Here is a 20,421-nt window from a genome sequence, read left to right on the forward strand (position 1 = left end):
TTACCCTAGTTCCATTTATTTCACATGAAAGCATTAGAGCTTATTTTTCAAATGTCTCGGAGATCTTTAATTCGGACTGATCCCCAGTCCCCTTTCAGCTAACATCCCACCCTCAGATAAATAAGGTCTACAAGGTAGTATATGTATTTAGATGAAGCCTGGCATAAACATATTTTTCACATCTGTTTTCAATCTAAATCCCCAATGATATTCATGGTCACCTCCATTTTAATATAAAAATATATAACAAGAAGGTACAGTAAAAATACCACAAAGTCAAAATCTGAAATTTGGTTACTCAGCTAAAATATAAAATAAGCACGATTTGTTAATATGTGAAGTTGTTTTATAAGTATATAAGGATAGTAAGTGCTTTTTTTAAACAAGAAAATAAAAGGTTACAAGATAATAATCAAACTCAGAAAAAAAAACTTTCGATATAAGCTCAAAGATGAGAAAGAAAAGGAATATACAAGGCATATACTATAAACCAGTTGATGATGATGATAAAGCATTGATATAGATAGATAGATAGATAGATAGAGAGATAGATAGATATGTTATATATTATCTATTTGTTATATGCTAAGCCTTAAGTTACTTAATACTTCCATTTGAGATGTACCCAAATTAAAGAATTCCTTCTAGGGCTTGCTATTTATTCTACATAGCTAAATTTAACCTCAAGCTACAATTTTGATTAGTATAACTAAGAAAAACTATAAATGTTGTCCATCTAAAAGTCAGCATAGTAAATATTGGCCAATTGATACAAGTAAAAATCACAAAATTCTTTCAAGGATTGGCAATCCACACAAAATTCTAAAGAAACAAAGTCATAATTTAATATTTTAGAGTGCTATTTGTCTGCCTTTTAAGTAACAATGGCACAGTTTAAGTCAGTCCAAATATTAAATATGTATTCATGTAATACTGACTTAAAAGTTTTAAGTTGAAAGGCTAGCTTTTGCGGATACAGTATCATTTCAGAAAAAGCAATATGCAAAAAAAAAAAAAACCAAGAACACTAAATTTTATTATCTGTATTAAAAATGCTTTCTTTCATCTGCTGGGCCCCTCCATTGGAGTTTTCCTAAAGTATTGGTTTTATAGATTAAATATTTGACAGAAACACCTGAGAACAGAGAAAATTAAAATACTAAGACCCATTTCCAACTGGACCTCCATTAGAATAAAAACAAAAGAGTCCTGAAATTATAATTTAAGACCACAAGAAAATTTGCTTTGTATTAGCATTTTTCCCTAAGATTCAGTTTACCCATGACCTTTAAAGTATGACTCTTACGTAAAATGAAGTAACTCGGAAATAATGTAGCTAATAGCATGGTTTAAAAAAAAGTGTTTTCCCATAAAGTATTTATTCATAAACCTTTAATCCAAACTTCCCATTTCAGACTTTCTATTCAATGATTGCTAGAATAAGACCATCAAATTTACTTGGACTTTATCACTTTAAAAAAAGTTACTGGGTCTTAAATTTTAAATAATAGAGGAAAAATAGGCATCAGGAAATAAAGGGCCAATCTTGGGGTAAAAACAACTTGGATTCAAGTGCCCTGTGATAGACTGAGGTTGAACAAGAGCCAGTCACTTAACTTCTCAGTGCAATTCTCCAGAAACCCAGGCAATTCTCCAGAAAAATAGTCAAATTGCCTATCTTCACATATAGTAGGAGTTTCCTCATCTTTCTTAATGTGAATACCCTGTACTGATAAAACTAAAAAAAAGGTTTAAAAGAGGGAGTTCTTAATCTTAGCATAACTTAAAAACAAACAAAAAACCACACAATAAGAATGTACAAAAAAAGTACTATAAAAATATCTGATTTTTAATAATTTTGTTATTGTTGTTGTTCTTTTGTTTCAAATTGTGTCCAATTCTTTGTGACCCCAATAGGGGTTTTCTTGACAAGGATACTGGAATGCTTTGCCATTTCCTTCCACAGCTCATTTTAACTGAGGCAAGCAGGATTAAGTGACTTGTCCAGGGTCACACAGCTAGTATGTGTCTGAAGCCAGATTTGTACTCAGGAAGACCTCACTGCCATCATCATCCATCATCATCCATCATCATCATCATCATCATCATCATCATCATCATCATCATCATCATCATCATCATCATCATCATCGACATTTATATACACCTTTTTTTTTAACCCTCACAACAACCCTGGGAATGATCATCATTTTACAGATAAGGAAACAGAAGCAAACTAACAAGTATATGATCCAGAATTTGAACTCAGATCTTCCTCACTCAAGAGCTATTATATTCTACTATTCTTTAAATGCTGAATAAAAATTAGCTAAAATTAGAAGTTCCTAATAAGAACTAGTATAACAACCAACTTGGATTTAAAATTTAAATATAATGACTTGTCTGCTATGGTATAGATTTAAATAACTATCTATACCTTTTTTTAAAGGTCATGTTTTTTCAAACCTTCACTTGAAACTTTATAAATTGTATATAAACAAGCTAGGAAAAACCCTTAAAGATAAAGCTCAAGAAAGAAGTAACAAAAGGAAAAAAAGTTGGCAATAAGAGATTCTAGGGTGGAAGTTTATGGGAAACTATATAAATCAATTAAATTTCACAACAGAGTTATTATTTTGATAACTTTTTTTAGAGCTTACTTGACTGGTTCACCTTATAAAGTGAACAAAAACTATCTATGCTTTGTGTTTATATGATGTTAGCATTAGTTGTCAAATAGATAATATTTTACATACCATAAAATTCTGCTGTAGGGGAGACCAAGAATACATTATAGGTACTGAAGCAACAGCATTCAAAGTCTTTAATGGGATGACTTGCTTTGGAAAATCCAAATCACTGGTCACAGAACACTAAAACAGAAAAAAAAATTAAATTAATTCTTCAAAAGATAAGTGAGTTAACTTAAAGTAAAACAACTATCATTACAGCCATCAATTTGAAAAGAAATGCTGTTACTTTAAGTAATTTTGAAAAACAAATTAATATCATTGTTAAGTTTCTTAAAGCAAGAACAATTTTCTAAAAATCCAATTCACCTACATAAACTGAAAAAAATCTTTTAGGTCCTGGAAAAAAACTGTTTTCTTTCGAAATACCCACCAACCTTTCCCATACTTACATTGATATTAACAAGCATTAATCCAACCTAAAGATTATATCATGGCCAAATCTTCAGATCAAATTTTTACTTAATTCTTTATTTATAACTTTCATTTCCATTACTTTAACCCTATGGTTAGGTCCAAAACAATCTAGTTTTTTGTACTTTACCCAAGAAGATGGGTATCACTTTTTCTTAGAACAAACTGAATTTTGCTCATAACTATCACTTGATATTCTAATACTTGGATAATAATTTCATTACTTTGATGAGTCTCTGATCTTACCACTGTAATACTCCCTCCCAAAAAGTAGATTCTTAATGTAATAGAGTAAATCAGAAGAGGTATGGGGAGACAAAAGATAGACGGGTTCATACATAATTTCCACTTAACTACTTTTTGAAGAATGTCAAGGAGAACTACCAATATGTGACTCATTAAATCAGGAGTGGAAAATCTTTGGCCAACAGCCATAATCAGCCCAATATTATTTTAATCTGGTCCTAAAGTTTACTTCATCAAACCTTTGGGTAATATTATTCTGGTCAACTACCAAAGGAATCCTGATTATAATTTCTCCCTAATGAAACCTCTGAATGGTTATAGATAAAAAACAAAAAAAAAAAGCGCTATGACAAAGCTTACTCAACATATCAATAGGCAATGATGCCCATAGTCCAAATAAATGGCAAATTATAAAGGATAATATGGTAGCACTTAAGAACCCACTGAATATCTTTCTCCTCTACTTGTTTCTTCTGCCTTTTGGTTTTCTAGTCCCTTCTATCTTCCTTCTTACCACCCCTCCCACGCATATTTACTTCTCCATCAATTTAATATCTCTCTATCCTTCCCTCCTTTTACCCTCTTTGTCTTTCTTTGCCCCCACTCTAACTTAATCCATAAAATGAAATATTGTTTCAGTTAAACAGGAGGACACCTCACAGATTCAACTAAAAAAGGCAAGACAAGGAGGGAAGAAAGTACTTGAAGGCAACAAGAAACATCATGTCAAGAGATATTAGTATATCTCACCCCCAAGAATTACAGTAAGCAAAAGCAAACATACCACAATGATGACAAATTGTAGATTAAATACAAATATTTGTTACAGAGAGAGACATTCTATGAAGTTTTACAAGACCCCTCCATATTACATCAACATGACAATACTTGGCAGCATTAGGAAGAAAGGACAAAAAAAAATCTACTATGAAGTTTCATACCTATATATAAAATAAATACTTTTATTCAAGAAGAGTGTTGGGTCTTTTGGACATGGAGAGTTACTGAACAATAACACAAAAAGATAAAACTATCTTAATGGCTAAGTGACATTATGTGAAACATTTAAAAATCAACACTCTTGATCACTAATTGGTTAGAAAAAGGTCAAAATCAATACCAAATCATAAAAAGGGAAAAAACTAAAGATGACATTGTGTGAGATGCTCATATCTGCAGCTATGTTTAAACAAGTAGCTAATACTAGAAAATGAACCAAAGACAACTATCGTTCTTTCTTGGAGAAGTTCAACCAAAGTAAAAGTTGCCACAATAAGAAACCCTAAAATGAATTATCAGAAAACAATTCACCAGAAAACATTTCCTTACCATTCAGAAATTCATGTCAGTTAAGGACAACAGTTTAGGGTACAAAAACAGTTTGAAGGAGGTAGGTAGAAGATTATAATTATTACATCTCATAAAAATAGCAAAAAGCATCTGATGGGAGATTAAATTATAAATAAAATCAGGTGTAAGATACAACTAGGCCAAATCATAAAGAGAATATTTACAGATGAAAATTAAAAAGAGGACAACAGAAAATGGAACTGATCTACTGGCATTTCTATGATAATGAATTCCTTTCAGCAAGAACAGCTAACTCAAGATTTGAATCTAGCATCTTATTATGCAACATACTCTCTGAGGAAGGGATACTTCCACTTAAAAAAACCAAGACAGACAAGTTAATTTTCAAATTTGATGCTATATCAATCAAATTTAAGAGAGTACTTTAAAGAGAACTAGACAAAATTGTATCAAAATTCATTTGGAGGTTACAAAAAGCCTAGGAATGAAAATGAAATAATGAAAAAAGTTAAGAATAAAAATGAAATAACCCTCCCAGACCTCGGGTTATAAAACAAAAATCATCAAAATCATTTGGCATTAAAGTAGAAAATTACATCAGCAAAACAGACAAGGGAATTACCAGAAACAAGTAAACCATTTACAGCTATTGCTAACAGGAAACAAGTGATCATTTAAAAAATAATAATTTTGATTACATGAAATAAAAAGTTTCTGCAAGATCAAAATCATGGCCTACATCCCAAACAGCAATGTTTAAAAAAAAATAGAAAAAAAGAAAGGCTTTATATACATCAAAATATTTTATAGTATTTATTCTAGTAGCAAAGAATTGGAAACAAAGTTAAGTGCTCATTGTGTGGGAAAACTAAACAAGTGTTGTGCATTACAGGAATATGATATATGAAAATATGTAACATTAAAAATATGACATAAAATATTGAAGTATTGCACAGAGAAGGATGAGAAGACTTAAAAAGAACTGTTTTAAAAGTGAAGTTAAAATCAGAAAATCTATACAACTATGTAAATGGACAAAACATTAAAACAATAGAAAACTTAATGCTTTTAAATTTTAATATGGAACACCTTACATATTGGTTGACCTAAAAAAAAGTATTAATTAGGTTTTTTTCTCCCTCCTTTTTTCTTCTTTATTAAAAAGAATAGCTGAGTATGGAGGAATATACCAAAAAATGGCATACCAAAAAAAACTATCAATAAATAATGTTTTCTTAAACAAACTGGAAATTCATGGAGTAGAATAGCTTAATAGTTTGTGATATCTGAACACGATGAATATCATTTATAATTCACATTAATGCGATACAACCTTATTACACTTTAAGAAATAAGGAATATAAAGAATTCAAAGAAACATGGGAAGCTGTTAACTGATAGTAAACAAAACCAGAAAAACAGACCTGAAAATTATGATGATAATGTAAACAACATGAAAGCTGAGAAAGAGTTAAACTGTGAAACTATCATGACTAACCTTGTGATCCTGAAAGGTTCTAAGATCCTGAGACCTCAGTAAGTATTGCCTGGTCTTAGGGATGATATTAGTAGAAAGTGGCTACCATCAAGAGAGGGACAACTTGCTGGCACAATGGAGAAAAGTGCCAGATCTGGAGTCAGGACACTTACTAGCTGCATGTACCTAGACAAGTCACTTAACCCCATTTGTCTCAGTTTCCTCATCTGTTAAGTGAGCTGGAGAAGGAAAATAGCAAACTATCCAGTATCTGTGAATAAGCTCAACTCCTGGTCTGGCTTGCAGAGGGAATTGTCTGTTTAACAGCCAAATGATCAGTTTCCTGTTCTGCTGAAATATTACCTGCATCCTGGCAGAATAAAAGAAAGAGGAGAGACAGAGTCATTGTTACTCCTTTTAAAAAAGCAGACTAAGTATATGCATTCATGAATCTGGCTTTCCTTTCACCTAAATTTCTTTTAGCCTTTTGGATATCCTCCTTCAGCAAGGGCCAAATTCACCACTTGAGACCAATGTCACTCCTTTTTGAAGAGTCAAATGAAGAGTCCAAACGTCAAATTGGCTTTCCCTGCTAAATGGTCAATTAGGGATTACACTTTATTATCCCCAAAAGATAGAGCCCTTCAGTGCAATTAAATGGTAGTGAGTGGTTTAAACAATCCCATAGTGCCAAAGTGCTGAGTTAGCATAGATAGTGAGCTAAAAATAAAACGGAACTGTCCTGTTATAAAAATATATCCTCCTCTCCCCACCTGCTCATTCAGCTACCCCTTTTAACACAAAGACAAGAGGGGGAAAGGTTCAACAAAACTAAAACATCAAGTCAGATGTAGAGACAATATTGGACAAATTCTATAAGGGGACGATGGAATGGGCCTAGAAATTAAAAAGGTAGAAGAGTTTTAAAAGCTGAATTACAGTCAAGAAGCTATATGGCACTTTAGACAATCCCAAGCTACACCATAAGATGAAGTTTCATCTTAACATCAATATTTTCTTTACCTTTTTAGTATCTTTTTTTTAATATAAAGTGTTGATACATATGGCTGGGAATCATGGGAAAACACAACTAATAAAAATCAAAATTGTGAGTAACCCAAAGGACAATGGAAAAAGAGAAGAGCACAGAGGCTTCTCCAGAATGGACACTTTCTCATTGTTGTCTTCTTATACCCAGACCTTAGCACAATGCTTCAAAAATAGCAAGCACTTGATGTTTGCTGAATTTAAGTGAATTGAATGAGTATAAACAGGCTGTAGCTTATTATAGTGACTTAAATACATGCCATTGAGGAAACTGACCCACTGAGTTATGAAGGAATCTATTTGTAACTGTCTCACATAAATGCTGCTGAGAGACAAAAAGCTGAACCCAAGAATTGACTAGAAGAAAATTAGTCTAGGTCACAATTGGAAAACTAGGTCTTTCAATGATTCTAAGCTCCTTTTTGCCACAAAAACCCTATCTTTTAGATACTATTTTCCTAGAAATACTATAAAGCTAAATTCTAAAAGAATGCAATTGGCAAAAACCAAAACTACATAATCCAAAGGACAATGCAAAGACACAAAGTGGATAAAATAAAAATTTAGCATATTACTAACAGTGATCTGTATACAAGAAGACATCAAGAACTTGATGGTCAGAAATTTTTGTGGGTTGTGTAAATATAAGTGAGAGACAATTGAATGCTATTAAATTATAATTACCAAGTCAGACTCTAAATAGAGATAATAATGTACTTCCCTATCAAATTCAGGAGACAGGGACAATGGGTATCTAACACTAAAAATACTATGAAGGAGCAAGTAGATGGCTCAGTGGATTGGGAAGTCTCAGGTTCAAATCTCAACACAAAAACAACTTTCTAGCTGTGTGGCTCTGGGCAAGTCACTTAACCCCCCACTGCCTTGCCTTTATTGCTCTTCTGCTTTGGAACCAATATACAGTATAGATTCTAAGACAATATATAGGTTCAAAAAAATACTATCTGATTTGAATAATGTATTGATTAAAGAATTTTTCTTCTATCTTAGTCTTTATTATAAGAGATGGCTCTTTGGGTGGAGTGATATATTGGGAAATAGCATAAAAGTAAAAGTTATCCATAAAAATTAATAATTAAGAGTGTTTTCTAAAAGTGGGAATAATTAGATTGAAGCCTTAGCTTAATGGTTTGTGATATAAGTAATATAGACATATATAATTTGTAATATATATTAATGCAGCAAAATCTTATACGTATTGGTCAGGCTAAGAATTGGGCAAATAACCAAAAGTATTTTTATTCCTTTTTAAAATACGGTTTTATTGATATCTTTTGTTTTTTATATCACTAAATTTTCCCCAGTAACTTTCCTTAAACCCTTTTTCTCATAAAGCCATTCGATAACAAATAGTATTTCTTTAAAAACAAAATAGAAAATTAAAAAGCAGGGGAAAAGAACATATATGGTTGATACACTGAAAAAGTCCAAAACTACGTACAATGTGCAAACTTCAACCTCCCCTCTCCACAAAAGGGTTGAGATCAAGCTCTCATCTCTTCTTTTATGTTTTCCTTGTTCTTTATGATTCTGCAACATTCATTTTTTATTTTATTGCATAGCTGTTCTTTCAATTTATAGTATTGGTAGTTATTAGATACACTTGTTTTCTTAGCTCTTACTTCACTTACATTAGTTTATGGAAATCATTTTTTTATTTCTCTGTGTTCATCACATTCATCATTTCTTATAGTATAGTAATTTTCCATTGTGTTCACATATCCACTGAGCCATTCCCAAATTTCACAAAATAATAAAAAGAATTAAAGTAAAGGCTTTAAAATATTGAGTGGGTTTTTCACAGATTTACAGAAAGACATGAGTGTGAGTGCACAGGTTTTAATCTGTTACCAATGAGACTTCAAATCCACTGAAATGCAGAATGGCATTTTAAAGTATATTAAAGTTGTAGTTATGAAAGAGATTATGCTCTTTATTCCTAAATATTAGGTGAATTTAATTTTTTGTACTTTTTTTTTCATTAAATTGCTTTTCAAATGTGATAGGATAACTCAATGTTTCCCTTTTGTAACTCCAAAAATCTTCAATGGGGTAAAAAAATTCTCTTACTCCTAATATTATATTTTAGCAACCCAATTCTAAACCTACTTAGGTATGTAATTCTAGAACCATGAATAAGGTTAACAATAAATTAACAGTTACCTTTTTTAACTACTAACATTTATTTTTTAATTTAAGTATTCGTAACATTTCATTTATAAAATATGATCCATTGGGGTCATTCTCCTCAAGAAGTTTCAGCAGCTTTCATCTTGAGGATAAAATATAAATTCTGGCATATAAACCCATTCTCAAACTAATCTGTACCCTTCAGTCTTGGGGCATAATTCTCTGTGTTTCAACCAAACTAAACTACTTGCAGATCCTTATATCCAACATTCTGGAAATCTCCTGCCTTTGCCTTTACACCAAAAATCCTTCCTTTACCTATACCTCTTGGAATCTCCAGCACCCTTCAAGGCCTTTCCTTCATTAACAGTGTTCCCAAAAACAATATATAGGTTCAAAAAAAAATACTATCTGATTTGAATAATGTATTGATTAAAGAATTTTTCTTCTATCTTAGTCTTTATTATAAGAGATGGCTCTTTGGGTGGAGTGATATATTGGGAAACAGCATAAAAGTAAAAGTTATCCATAAAAATTAATAATTAAAAGTGTTTTCTAAAAGTGGGAATTAGATGTATGTTCCTTGATAGAAGGTATTATTTTATTTCTAACTTTGTATCTTTAGCCCATACTACAGTATCATACATAAACAGACATTTAATAAGTATCTATTAAATTGACCTGAACTTACTAAATAAGGAAATGTCTACATTTTCCCAGTTTCTTTTTTTCTCTGAAAATTATCATCTCTGACTTACACAATAGTTACCACTTACATCACTCAAAAAGCAAGGAGTATTTTTGGCCCCATAAATCTCCATAAACTATCACTTCATCAGATCCCAGCATTTCTATAAGATAATCAAGGAGAAATTAATAACTTCCAGGTCTCTCTTGAAGATTAAAGAAGAAAAACTATTGTTTGGAAATTAATCAGTAAAAGGGTGGTGTGGGAATCTGTAAAAGCTAGAGGTACTAACAGTGAAATAGAAACAAAGCTTACTAATAATTAAGTAGAGTTTCTCCAGAGATGGAGAGGATTATCCTCTGCCAGTTAACCGAGAAACTATATGACATGGCTGAAATAATGGGAGGTAGGAAAGCCAAACTGAAAATAGTAACTGTAGGAGTAAATGAGCAAAGAGATTTCTCTTTAAGTATCTAGATTCAAGTAAAAATCGCTTTATTGCAGTTCAAAGGGGAGATAAGGACATAGCCCAGCAGATTTGTGAGGAACATACCCAAGAGGCACAGTTGGATGACACAAAAGAAAAAGGCAGTGTGGATTGATGGGGAGCCTAGCTGTTTCTAATCTTAATTTGCACACTCCCATGGTTCCCATCAATTTAAATCTAATCCAATTCCCTGGAAACTACATTATCAAGTCACTAAATAGTAAACATTTGTATTAACAACCACTAGGAGGATAAGAAGAGTATTCCTCAGGAGAACTGTTCGAGAAAGCAGTAATACATAGATTGGAGGGTAGGGGAGAGGGGTATAGGCAGTAAAATTATCAAAAACTGAGACCTGAGAGCTTTCCTAAGTATTTTGTCACCCCCTCCACCTTTAAAATGATACTCATGAAATAAACAAAATACAACTCAGTTGTGGTCTGACTAGTACAGAGGACAATCCTTATTTTCTTATATTTCCATTAATGGAGACCAGGATCAAAGTAGTTTTGTTTTGTTTTTTTAAGCAAACTCATAACACTCTTTACTTACTTTAGGCTACCCTACACTACCCCAATGTAATAAACTAAAACTAAATTCTGTTTGTATTTGTACAATTGACTTTTTTAGCCTAAATGTAGAGGAATGAATGAATGAATGAATGAATGAATGAATGAATGCAGTCCTACATTTATCCCTGTCAATTTCATCTTGTTTCCATTCATCACAGCAACCTGCTGGAGCTTTTTAGAACCTGATTTTATCATCTAATACACTAGCTAACCTTCCTAGCACCACTGTCATCTACAAATGTGATAAATCTTATATATCTCACTCAGTTTTGGAGCATTCCAACCTGGAGCTGAATTGCCTTAACCCACAACATGTTTCCAGTCCCAGTGCTCCAGAGAAATCAGCCAGTAAACTAAGGCCTACTAGGGTATTTAAGCATATTCCCTGCTGCCAAACATTCCAAATCCCCCTAAACATGACCCGTTTTTCACTTCTTGCCCCATGAATCAAGCTCCACTCTACTCCATTTTAATTTGAAAAGCCCTCCCAAACAACAATCAACTGCCCAAATAACTCCAACTCACTCTCCCAGTGATTTCTTAATCCAAAAGGTCTTCTGTGGCTATTATCCTCTAATTTGTCTTTTTCTCTCCCATATTAGAATGTAAGAAAGCTTACATTATAATAGCAACTGAAACAATTTTGAATTTTATCCAGAGCAACTAGCACAATACCTAAAACATAGCAGGTGCTTTAGTTTTGTTTTTTAACTTATACTTATTCATTCATCTATGCCCTTCTCTAAAACATTAATAAAAATCCTGAATTACATTTGAACTTTTCATTTAATAGGCCAATAATAAAATAAGGATTGAACTCTATAGCATATTCCTTTAAATTAGGTCTTTTAATCAGTACTTTTGTCAACAAAGGCAACTCACACCCCTTGGTCTAAGGGTCTTCTATTAAAGATCCATAATCAGTCTCCTAGAGAAAGCAGGCATTTTCTGACAAAGGGAACTGTTCTGCAAAAATACCAGAAAGGGTAATGGAGGAAGGATGGAAAGCTGAAGCTAGTAAAGTGGAAAAAGATAAAGTAAGAAAGATTATCTCTCTCAAACCATGGACATGAGGACACTAGGAGGTATTCCAGCCTTCCAAGTAACAAAAACAATGAGCTTCCAAGGAATCAAAGCCATTTTGAGAAAAATTCCTTTCTTAGAATAGGGAAGCCCTGAAACCTCAAAGTACCTGGGAGAGACAACAATAACATGAGACTATTATTCTATGACTACTATTCTACTCCCAGAATTTAAAAAAATTGTTCTTTCCAAAATAAAGAGAAAAAAGTAAATCACCAGCAGCCAGGACTACTTGAAAGAGAAAACCCAGTTCAGAAGGGTTCCCAATAACTTCCAAGAAAAAAAAAAGTCATTCCCAAATGTAAATTTTAAGTGCCTCTATTTGACTAAGACAAAGACAACTGTCATTCTCTTGGCTTCTCTGTAGCCAGGCACTACTAAACACTCTCTCCTCCTTGCTATCCCTCTTCTAAGTCTGTAGGACACCACTCTCTCCCCACTTTCTTCCCACCTATCTGACCACTCTCTGTCTCTTGTCTCCTTTGCTGGGTCCTCCTTCAGATCACACCATCTAAGTGTAATAATGTTCCTCTGCCCAGAGCACTTTTTTCTTCTCTTTCTCTATTTCACTTGGTGATCTCATTGACTCCCCTGGATTTAATTACAATCTCAAAATTGATGATTCTCATATCTACCTAACCTGCTCCAAGCTTTCCGCTGATCTTCAATCTTGCATCTCCAACTGCCTTTTAGACATTTCAAACTGAATGATAACTTAATGTCAATCTGTCCAAAACAGAACTCATTATCTTTCTTCCTAAACCTCCCCTCTTCCTATTCTATTTATTAGGGTAGAGAGTAACACTATCCTCCCAGTTCCTCAGGTTTACAATCTAGAAATCATCCTAGATTCTTCACTATCGCTCAACCTCATGCCCCAGCTGGTAACAAGATTTCATCATGTCTCAAATATGGCACCTTTCTCTCTTCTGAAAACTGCCATCACTTTAGAATAGTTCCTCATCCCTTGATTACAACAATGGCCTGCTGGTGGCTCTGCCTGCTTCAAACCTCTCCTCACTCCAACCCATTCTCCATTCAACCACTAAAGTGATTTTCTTAAAATGTAGGTTTGATCATGTCACTTATTCATTTCAACAAACTCCAGCAGCTTCCTATTGCCTCCATGAGCAAATACAAAATGCTATTTGGCATTCAAAACCCATCACGACCTAGCCCCCCTCCTACCCTTCCAATCTTCTTATATTGTCTGCCCTCCATTATCTTCAATTCAATAACACTGGCCTCCTTACTGTTCTTTGACTCCCTCTCTAGACTCTAGGCATTTTCACTGGCAACACGTTCCTCATGCCTTCCTCCATTGTGACTACTGACCTACCTGGCTTTCTTTAAGTTCCAACTAAAACCCTATCTTCTATGAGAAGTCTTCCCTAATCCCTCTTACTTCAAGTGCCTTCCATCTATAAATTATTTCCTATTGATCCTATTTATAGCTTGCTATGTATATTTGTTTGCATGTTTTCTTCCCTTTAGAATGCAAGCTTCTTAGAGACAGGGACAGTCTTTAGCTTCTTTTTGTAGCCTCGGGGCCTGGCACATATTAGAAGGTGATTAATAAATGTTTGATTCATTATCATGTCAAAGTAGGCCTTACAAATGCCTTTGTAAATACAAGTGTCAGGGAAGAAAAACATGGAAACAGGAAATCTGAGCCCATGGTGCAAGTCAGTGACCCAAATTTATTTTTTTTTTTAAGTGAAGGAGGGAAACAAAATAAAGTGCTTAAGAAACTGGATGTCCTGAAAGTAAGCTTATCTGATGCAGGGTAGGAGAGGTCATGGAGTGAAATAGAAATATGCCAAAGTCAAAGCCAAATGTGAGAGCCAGGCCACATATCTAAGAAATAGAAAGATTTCTGTGAGTGGTGAGACCTCAGGAAGCAACACGGAAAACAATTTGGATTTATCAGAATGAACTTGTATCTATGGGGAGGAACAGAAGCAAAAGGAAATATAGTAAGTGAACCTGCAACTGACTACAAATCTCATCACCAGGTTTAATTCAATTTAACAGACTAACAAGAATGGAGATATTTCCATGAATGTATACATGTCACAATGCACTATTTTTTTTTTAACACTCACTTTCTGCCTTAGTAACAACTCTAAGACAGAACAGCAAGAGCTAGACAATGGGGATGTTAAGCCCAAGGACACACAGCTAGGAAGTATCCCAGACCACATCTGAACCCAGGACACCTCCTAAATACAGGCCTGGTGCTCTATCCACTTACTATCTAAATGTCCCTAGTTCTGCAATATGTTAGGAATCATTTTCTCCCTAACCATCTTACCAAACACATTAGGTAGGTTGAAGGAACCACAGAGAATGAGTGCCAGAATTAAGAAGAAAGGTGGATCTCAAGTTTATAGTCTTTATAAGAAAAACATCTGAATTTCCCAATTGCAATCAATCAATCTTGGACAGCTATGAATCACAAAATAATTACCATAATACATGACTCAAAAAAGTGGCTGTATAAGAAGTTCATATAGCTTTGTGAAAGTGTTATTCCTAGAATTGCAGCATAGTTATTTTCAACATCACTTTGGAAATTTTATTTCAGCATAACAATTCATTTCAAAAATAGTAAGTAATATTTAAGGGTCATTAAAGTTATTCTAGTTAACCAAAGGTAAAGCAGACCCTTTAGTCTTAATTACTACACTTGATCAATTAAACAAAGAAATACTAATTATTATTCTAGGCCAAAGAAGTAAGCTATTAATGTTCAATCTGTTAAAAATCCATGAATAATAACCTTTTTGAAAACCATTTTTATTCATGAATCTATCAATCACTAACAAAACATTCACACTTAAAATTTTTTTCAATAAAATCATAAACACCAAATTACTTAAATGTTTCTTAAAGTGAATATTAACTTTAACAAATTAATATAGATATAATACAAAAACATCCCCATAGGCCTTCATGTCCCTATTTTATTTCTTCTGTATGTATTTTTCAGATCTCACTATGATGTTCTTTTGTAATGTCCACAGTTTTGTTCTGAGTCTGCTTTCTTCACTACTATCCCATCCATATTTATTTGTACTTTTCATATTTGCCATTTTTAGGATCTAATTTATTATTATATTATTGCAATTTAATTTATTCAGCAATATGCCAACTGGATATGTGGGTTGTTGTTTCTAGTTTTTTGCCACTCTAAATAAAACTTTGGTAAATATTCTGGGGTAGATAACTTTTTCTATTCCTTTTAACAACATTAGGAGGATAACTGTGTCAAAGCACACAAGCATTCTAACTTTTACTGCACATTATACTATTGTTTTCCAAAAAAACCTGAACCATTTCAAAGCCCCATGAACAGTAAAATAATTTGTCCATTTCTCCAAAGCCCAACCAAAATTGAGTGTTATTGTCTTTACCTTGACAAGTTAATAAGTACAAATTAAGTTATTTTAATTTGAATTGCTCTGATCACAAGCATGTGAAAATGGGTTTTTTTAATTTGTTTAGTTTTTAAAACCCTTCAGTTCTGTTTTAGAATCAATATTGTGTGTTGATTCCAAAGCAAAAGAGTAGTAAGGGCTAGGCAACAGGGGTTAAGTGGCTTGCCCAGGGTCACTAAGAAGAGAGCCCACATTTGAACCTAAGACCTCCCATCTCTAGATCTGGCTCTCAATCCTCGGAGCCACCCAGCTGCCCCCTGTGAAAATGCTTTAAGACATTCATTGGCAATTTGTGTTTCTTCACTGAACTCTTTTTTTGATAATATCCACTAGAAAACTGATCTCACTCCTAAATGTGTGTCAATTCCTTAAAGATTCAAAACATCATATTTTTATCAAATATTTACCCAATCTGTTTTCTTCTTTTTGTATAAACTTTATTGGCAAAACTTCCTTTTTAAAATATGACATCTATATTTTTTGTCACCTTTAATTTTGTCCATTTGTTCAGTAGACATTTTCCTGTGTCCCACAACTATAGAGAATACATCACTACCTCTGTTTTTTTAAAAATAGTCTTCTCTTAGATCATTGTCACACTTTAAATTACAGTATCATGCAAGATGTCAATTTAATCCCTTTTTCTGCCATAAGATTGTCAAAGAATGTATTAATACTAATACATTTTGTGCTTAAGTGTCACATGACATCCAACTTCCAACTCTAGGCATTTTCACTGGGGATCCCCAAAACCTGAAACAATCTGCATCTTCATTTCCACTTCTTGATAAGGGATCCCTGGTTTCCTTCAAATCACAGCTAAAGTTCTAGCTTTTACAAAATGCCTTTCCCTATCATACTTAAACTTTGTGCCTTCCCTAAGAGTATCTCCAATTTATCTTGTATATATCTTACTCATATATATTTGCTGGTACATGTTCTCTCACTGCTTCATTAGACAGAAATTGATTTTTTCCTATCTTGGTATCCTCAGCACTTAACACAGTGCCTCTGGAACATAGTAGGAATTTCACACTTGTTGCTTGACAGGCTTAGAATTTGCTAGAAAAATTTTTATTTAACATTATCTGATAGATGAACGTAATGGACTTCTCCATTAGTGGCAGTGTAATGTCCCTGAACAATCTGCAGGGATCTAGGAGAAAAAACACTATCCATAAGCAGAGGACAAACTGAGGGAGTAGAAACACCAAGGAAAAGCAACTTCCTGACTACAGTGGCTGAGGGGACATGACAGAGGAGAGACTCTAAACGAACACTCTAATGCAAATATTAACAACATGGCAATGGGTTCGAATCAAGAACACATGTGATACCCAGTGGAATCACGCGTCGGCTACGGGGGGTGGGAGGGAGGAAAAGAAAATTATCTTTGTCTTTAATGAATAATGCATGGAAATGATCAAATAAAATACTATAAAATTTAAAAAAAAATTATCTGATAGAAATGTTCAAATTGGCATAGTCCCACCCACTGCTCCAACCCCAAAATTCTCCAAAATGATTCACTGCCATAAAAACTTTTCATTTAACATTTATAGGAATCTTGAACAAGATCACAATATTTAAAATTACTTTGTATCATAAAAATGGCAGTTTTGCACTTTATTTTTTCAGAATTCCCCAATATTTTTTCTATATAAATGTGTCTATCTAATTCAGTGAAGTATCTGTTGGTACTTTCTTTAGTAATGTATTAACAATAGTATTCTATTTAGTATTACTTTTAATATTGCTTCAACCGAGACAATTGAGAGCTCTCCAATTATTTGATTGTTCTTTCCTGTTAAAACTGTTTTACATAGGGCAGGCTCAGTGGATAGAGACCAGGACTGGAAACAGTTGGTTCTACACTCAAATCTGGCCTCAAAAACTTCTGTGTAATCCTGAGCAAGTCAATCTTTTTAAAGCCTCATCTTCTGTCTTAGACTCAATAATAGGTATTGGTTCCAAAGCAGTAGAGCAATAAAGGCTAGGCAATGGGGGGTTAAGTGACACAGCTAGAAAATGTCTGGGGCCACAAAACCCAGGAACTCCCATCTCCAGGCCTGGCTTTCTTCCACTGAGCTATATAGTTGTGATCTAGGCAGATCACTTAACCTCAATTGCCTATCACTTACTGTTCTTCTACCCTGGAACTGATACTTAGTATCAATTCTAAAGAAGGGCTTAAAAATTTTTTTTAATTTAATTTTTTTTAATTTTTTAAATTTTTTTAATTTAATTTTAATTTAATTTAATTAATTAAATAAATTTATATATATAATTAAATAAAAAAAATTAATTAAAAATTAATTAAAAAGATTGAAATGCTAATACTTTATTAGCTTTCTGTTTGAAGTAATTTATTACCTCAATTTTTCTCAAAATTTTTAAATATTCCATAATAACACCTGCTGTTGATTCCTTATTTTATTTTTCTGGCATTATTGCTAAGGCAATAAAATAAATATAGCACTTCTAAAACCATATTGAAAAATAACTGTGGCTGGCAATAGCCCTCCTTTACTGAGAATATCTCCTGTTTTTTCATAAGATATCTTTGTTTCAAATCAATGCTGTTTTATCATGTTATAGAAAAATCTTTCCAGTCCTATGTTTCCTGGTGTGTTAAACATAAAAACTGCATTTTATCAAAAAATGTTTTCAGCATGTAACCATGTTTTTATGGTCCATCAAACTGATATGATTTCCCATCTATTAATCAGCAAGCATTTAAGAACCTACAATGTACTAGGTATCAAAAACAGAAAACTGACATCCCATTGAGGAAGACAACACAATAATACATATATACATAGAAATTGTGGTTGGGGGTAGGATATACATTGTATTTTAATTTAAAATCTAAGAATTTTTTTTTGTTTGAGATTGTATTTTTTTTTTTTATAAAAACCCTTACCTTCCGTCTTGGAGTCAATAACGTGTATTGGCTCCAAGGCAGAAGAGTGGTAAGGGCTAGGCAATGGGGGTCAAGTGACTTGCCCAGGGTCACACAGCTGGGAAGTGTCTGAGGTCAAATTTGACCCTAGGACCTCCCATCTCTAGGTCTGGCTCTCAATCCACTGAGCTACCCAGCTGCCCCCTTGAGATTGTATTTTTATAAAAATCCAAGAATTTTGTTTAAGATTTTATTGTTATAAAAAATTCAAAGATTTTGATTCTGTTTGAGAAAAGATCTTCAAGAAAGAAGCTTGAAACTTTTATATCCAGAGAATGAACTGTTGCAGAAAGATGCCGAAAACCTACACTTCATCAAGAAGATCAAGAATGAACTTTGGATGTGATTGATTGGACTGAACTTTTGATTGAACATTTATTGTAACTGTACACATTTATGCCAAAAGGGACTGCCCCTAATTTGGCTTTCTGTCAATGTGCCTAGCAAACATTGGTTTTGCTTTCTTTTCTTTTCTATTTCCTCTCTCACTATTCTAATTTCTCTTAGAAAATTGAATATTGTGTATATCTTTAGTTAGAAGTGAATTTAGAACTACAAAATGATTATGTTAAATGATCAATGGGGAGACTAGTCTCCCAATGATCATCAGGGGGGGATTGTAAACCTTAAAATTTCTTAGACTTATAAATGTTGGAAATTTCACCATTGGGAAATTTCATACTTGAAAAATTTCCTATTGATAGTGGGAACTCTATTGGAATGGGAACCCCCTTGGCATGGGAGGATCCTCCTCCTCCTTTCTTAAGATTACTTTAGGACAGAAACCTTTTGCTGAACAATGGAAAGGGCTTTGACCTATGCTTAAGCATAGAACAGGAATTTCTTTGAGTCATGATTGATTTTAGAATTGATACAATAGAGATACTTGGAATGACAGAACCAGGTCTTGGAAAATACAATTTCCACCCCACTTAGTCCTAACAGGATTTAGGAAGGGCTGCAGCAAAGGATCAAGATTTAATTATTGAGAATATGACCTTCAACAGACATGTGCAAAGCCACAGACCTCTGGGTGGTCCTGGGTTAAGCTAGAGCCACCATTGGCACAGGGAAGACATGGACAGTGATTGGTAGATGTGAGAACTGAGGGGCGGGAACTTGGATGGTTTCCTTAAAGATAGAGGGGTCTGAGGACTGAGGGGGTTGGTTGGAGAGGTTTTTGGTCTGAGAGGTGGTGCTTTGAGAGTTGGCTCTGAAGGAAGCTGGAGGTGGAGGCCCCTGAGACTGTTTCTCCATTTTGGTCACGTGAGTAATAGGGACTGATCTCCTTTCTTTGCCTCAGCTATCTAAGGGCTTGGGCCTTTTGGCCCAGCCTAAACAGAAGGGGTATTTAAGCCCTATTCCCTTCTCTCCCCTTTCTCTCTCCCTTTCTCTCTCTATCTCTAATTCCTTTCTTCCTCCTGTTTGTAATTAAACTCTATAAAAGGTTGACTGCTGACTTGAGTTTTCATTTAGGAATTACATAGCTGAATTCCTTGGCGACCTTAAATTAATATATATCAATCTTTTAAAGTGATTTCCTTGTCACAACATGGTGGAAAAGAGACAGCACTAGCAACTCGGAGAATTACAAAAGGCCTCATGTAGGAGGTGGCATGAACTAATTTTTAAATGAAAACCATGGATATGAAAGGGCACAGTGGATATACTGCCAAAGCTGGAGTCAGAGACACTTGGGTTCAAATCCAACCTCAGACACTTACTAGCTGTGTGAACCTGGGAAAATCATTAAATCCTGTCTGCTTCCGTTTCCTCATTTAATAAAATGAGTT

At 33.7% G+C, this 20,421-nt stretch overlaps 1 protein-coding gene across 14 annotated transcripts in view; it reads right to left on the reverse strand.

The window, feature by feature from the left end:
- EZH2 (enhancer of zeste 2 polycomb repressive complex 2 subunit) overlaps nt 1–20,421 on the reverse strand; it is a 110,220-nt gene that overhangs the window by 25,540 nt on the left and 64,259 nt on the right. For all 14 annotated transcript variants that reach the window (XM_056799847.1, XM_001363210.4, XM_003342060.4 and 11 more), the window contains one exon: nt 2,757–2,873. In XM_056799847.1, the coding sequence (XP_056655825.1) occupies nt 2,757–2,873 (117 nt within the window). The remainder of the gene's footprint in view (nt 1–2,756; nt 2,874–20,421) is intronic.

This window comes from Monodelphis domestica, chromosome 5, assembly GCF_027887165.1.
Source record: "Monodelphis domestica isolate mMonDom1 chromosome 5, mMonDom1.pri, whole genome shotgun sequence".
NCBI lineage: Eukaryota > Metazoa > Chordata > Mammalia > Didelphimorphia > Didelphidae > Monodelphis > Monodelphis domestica.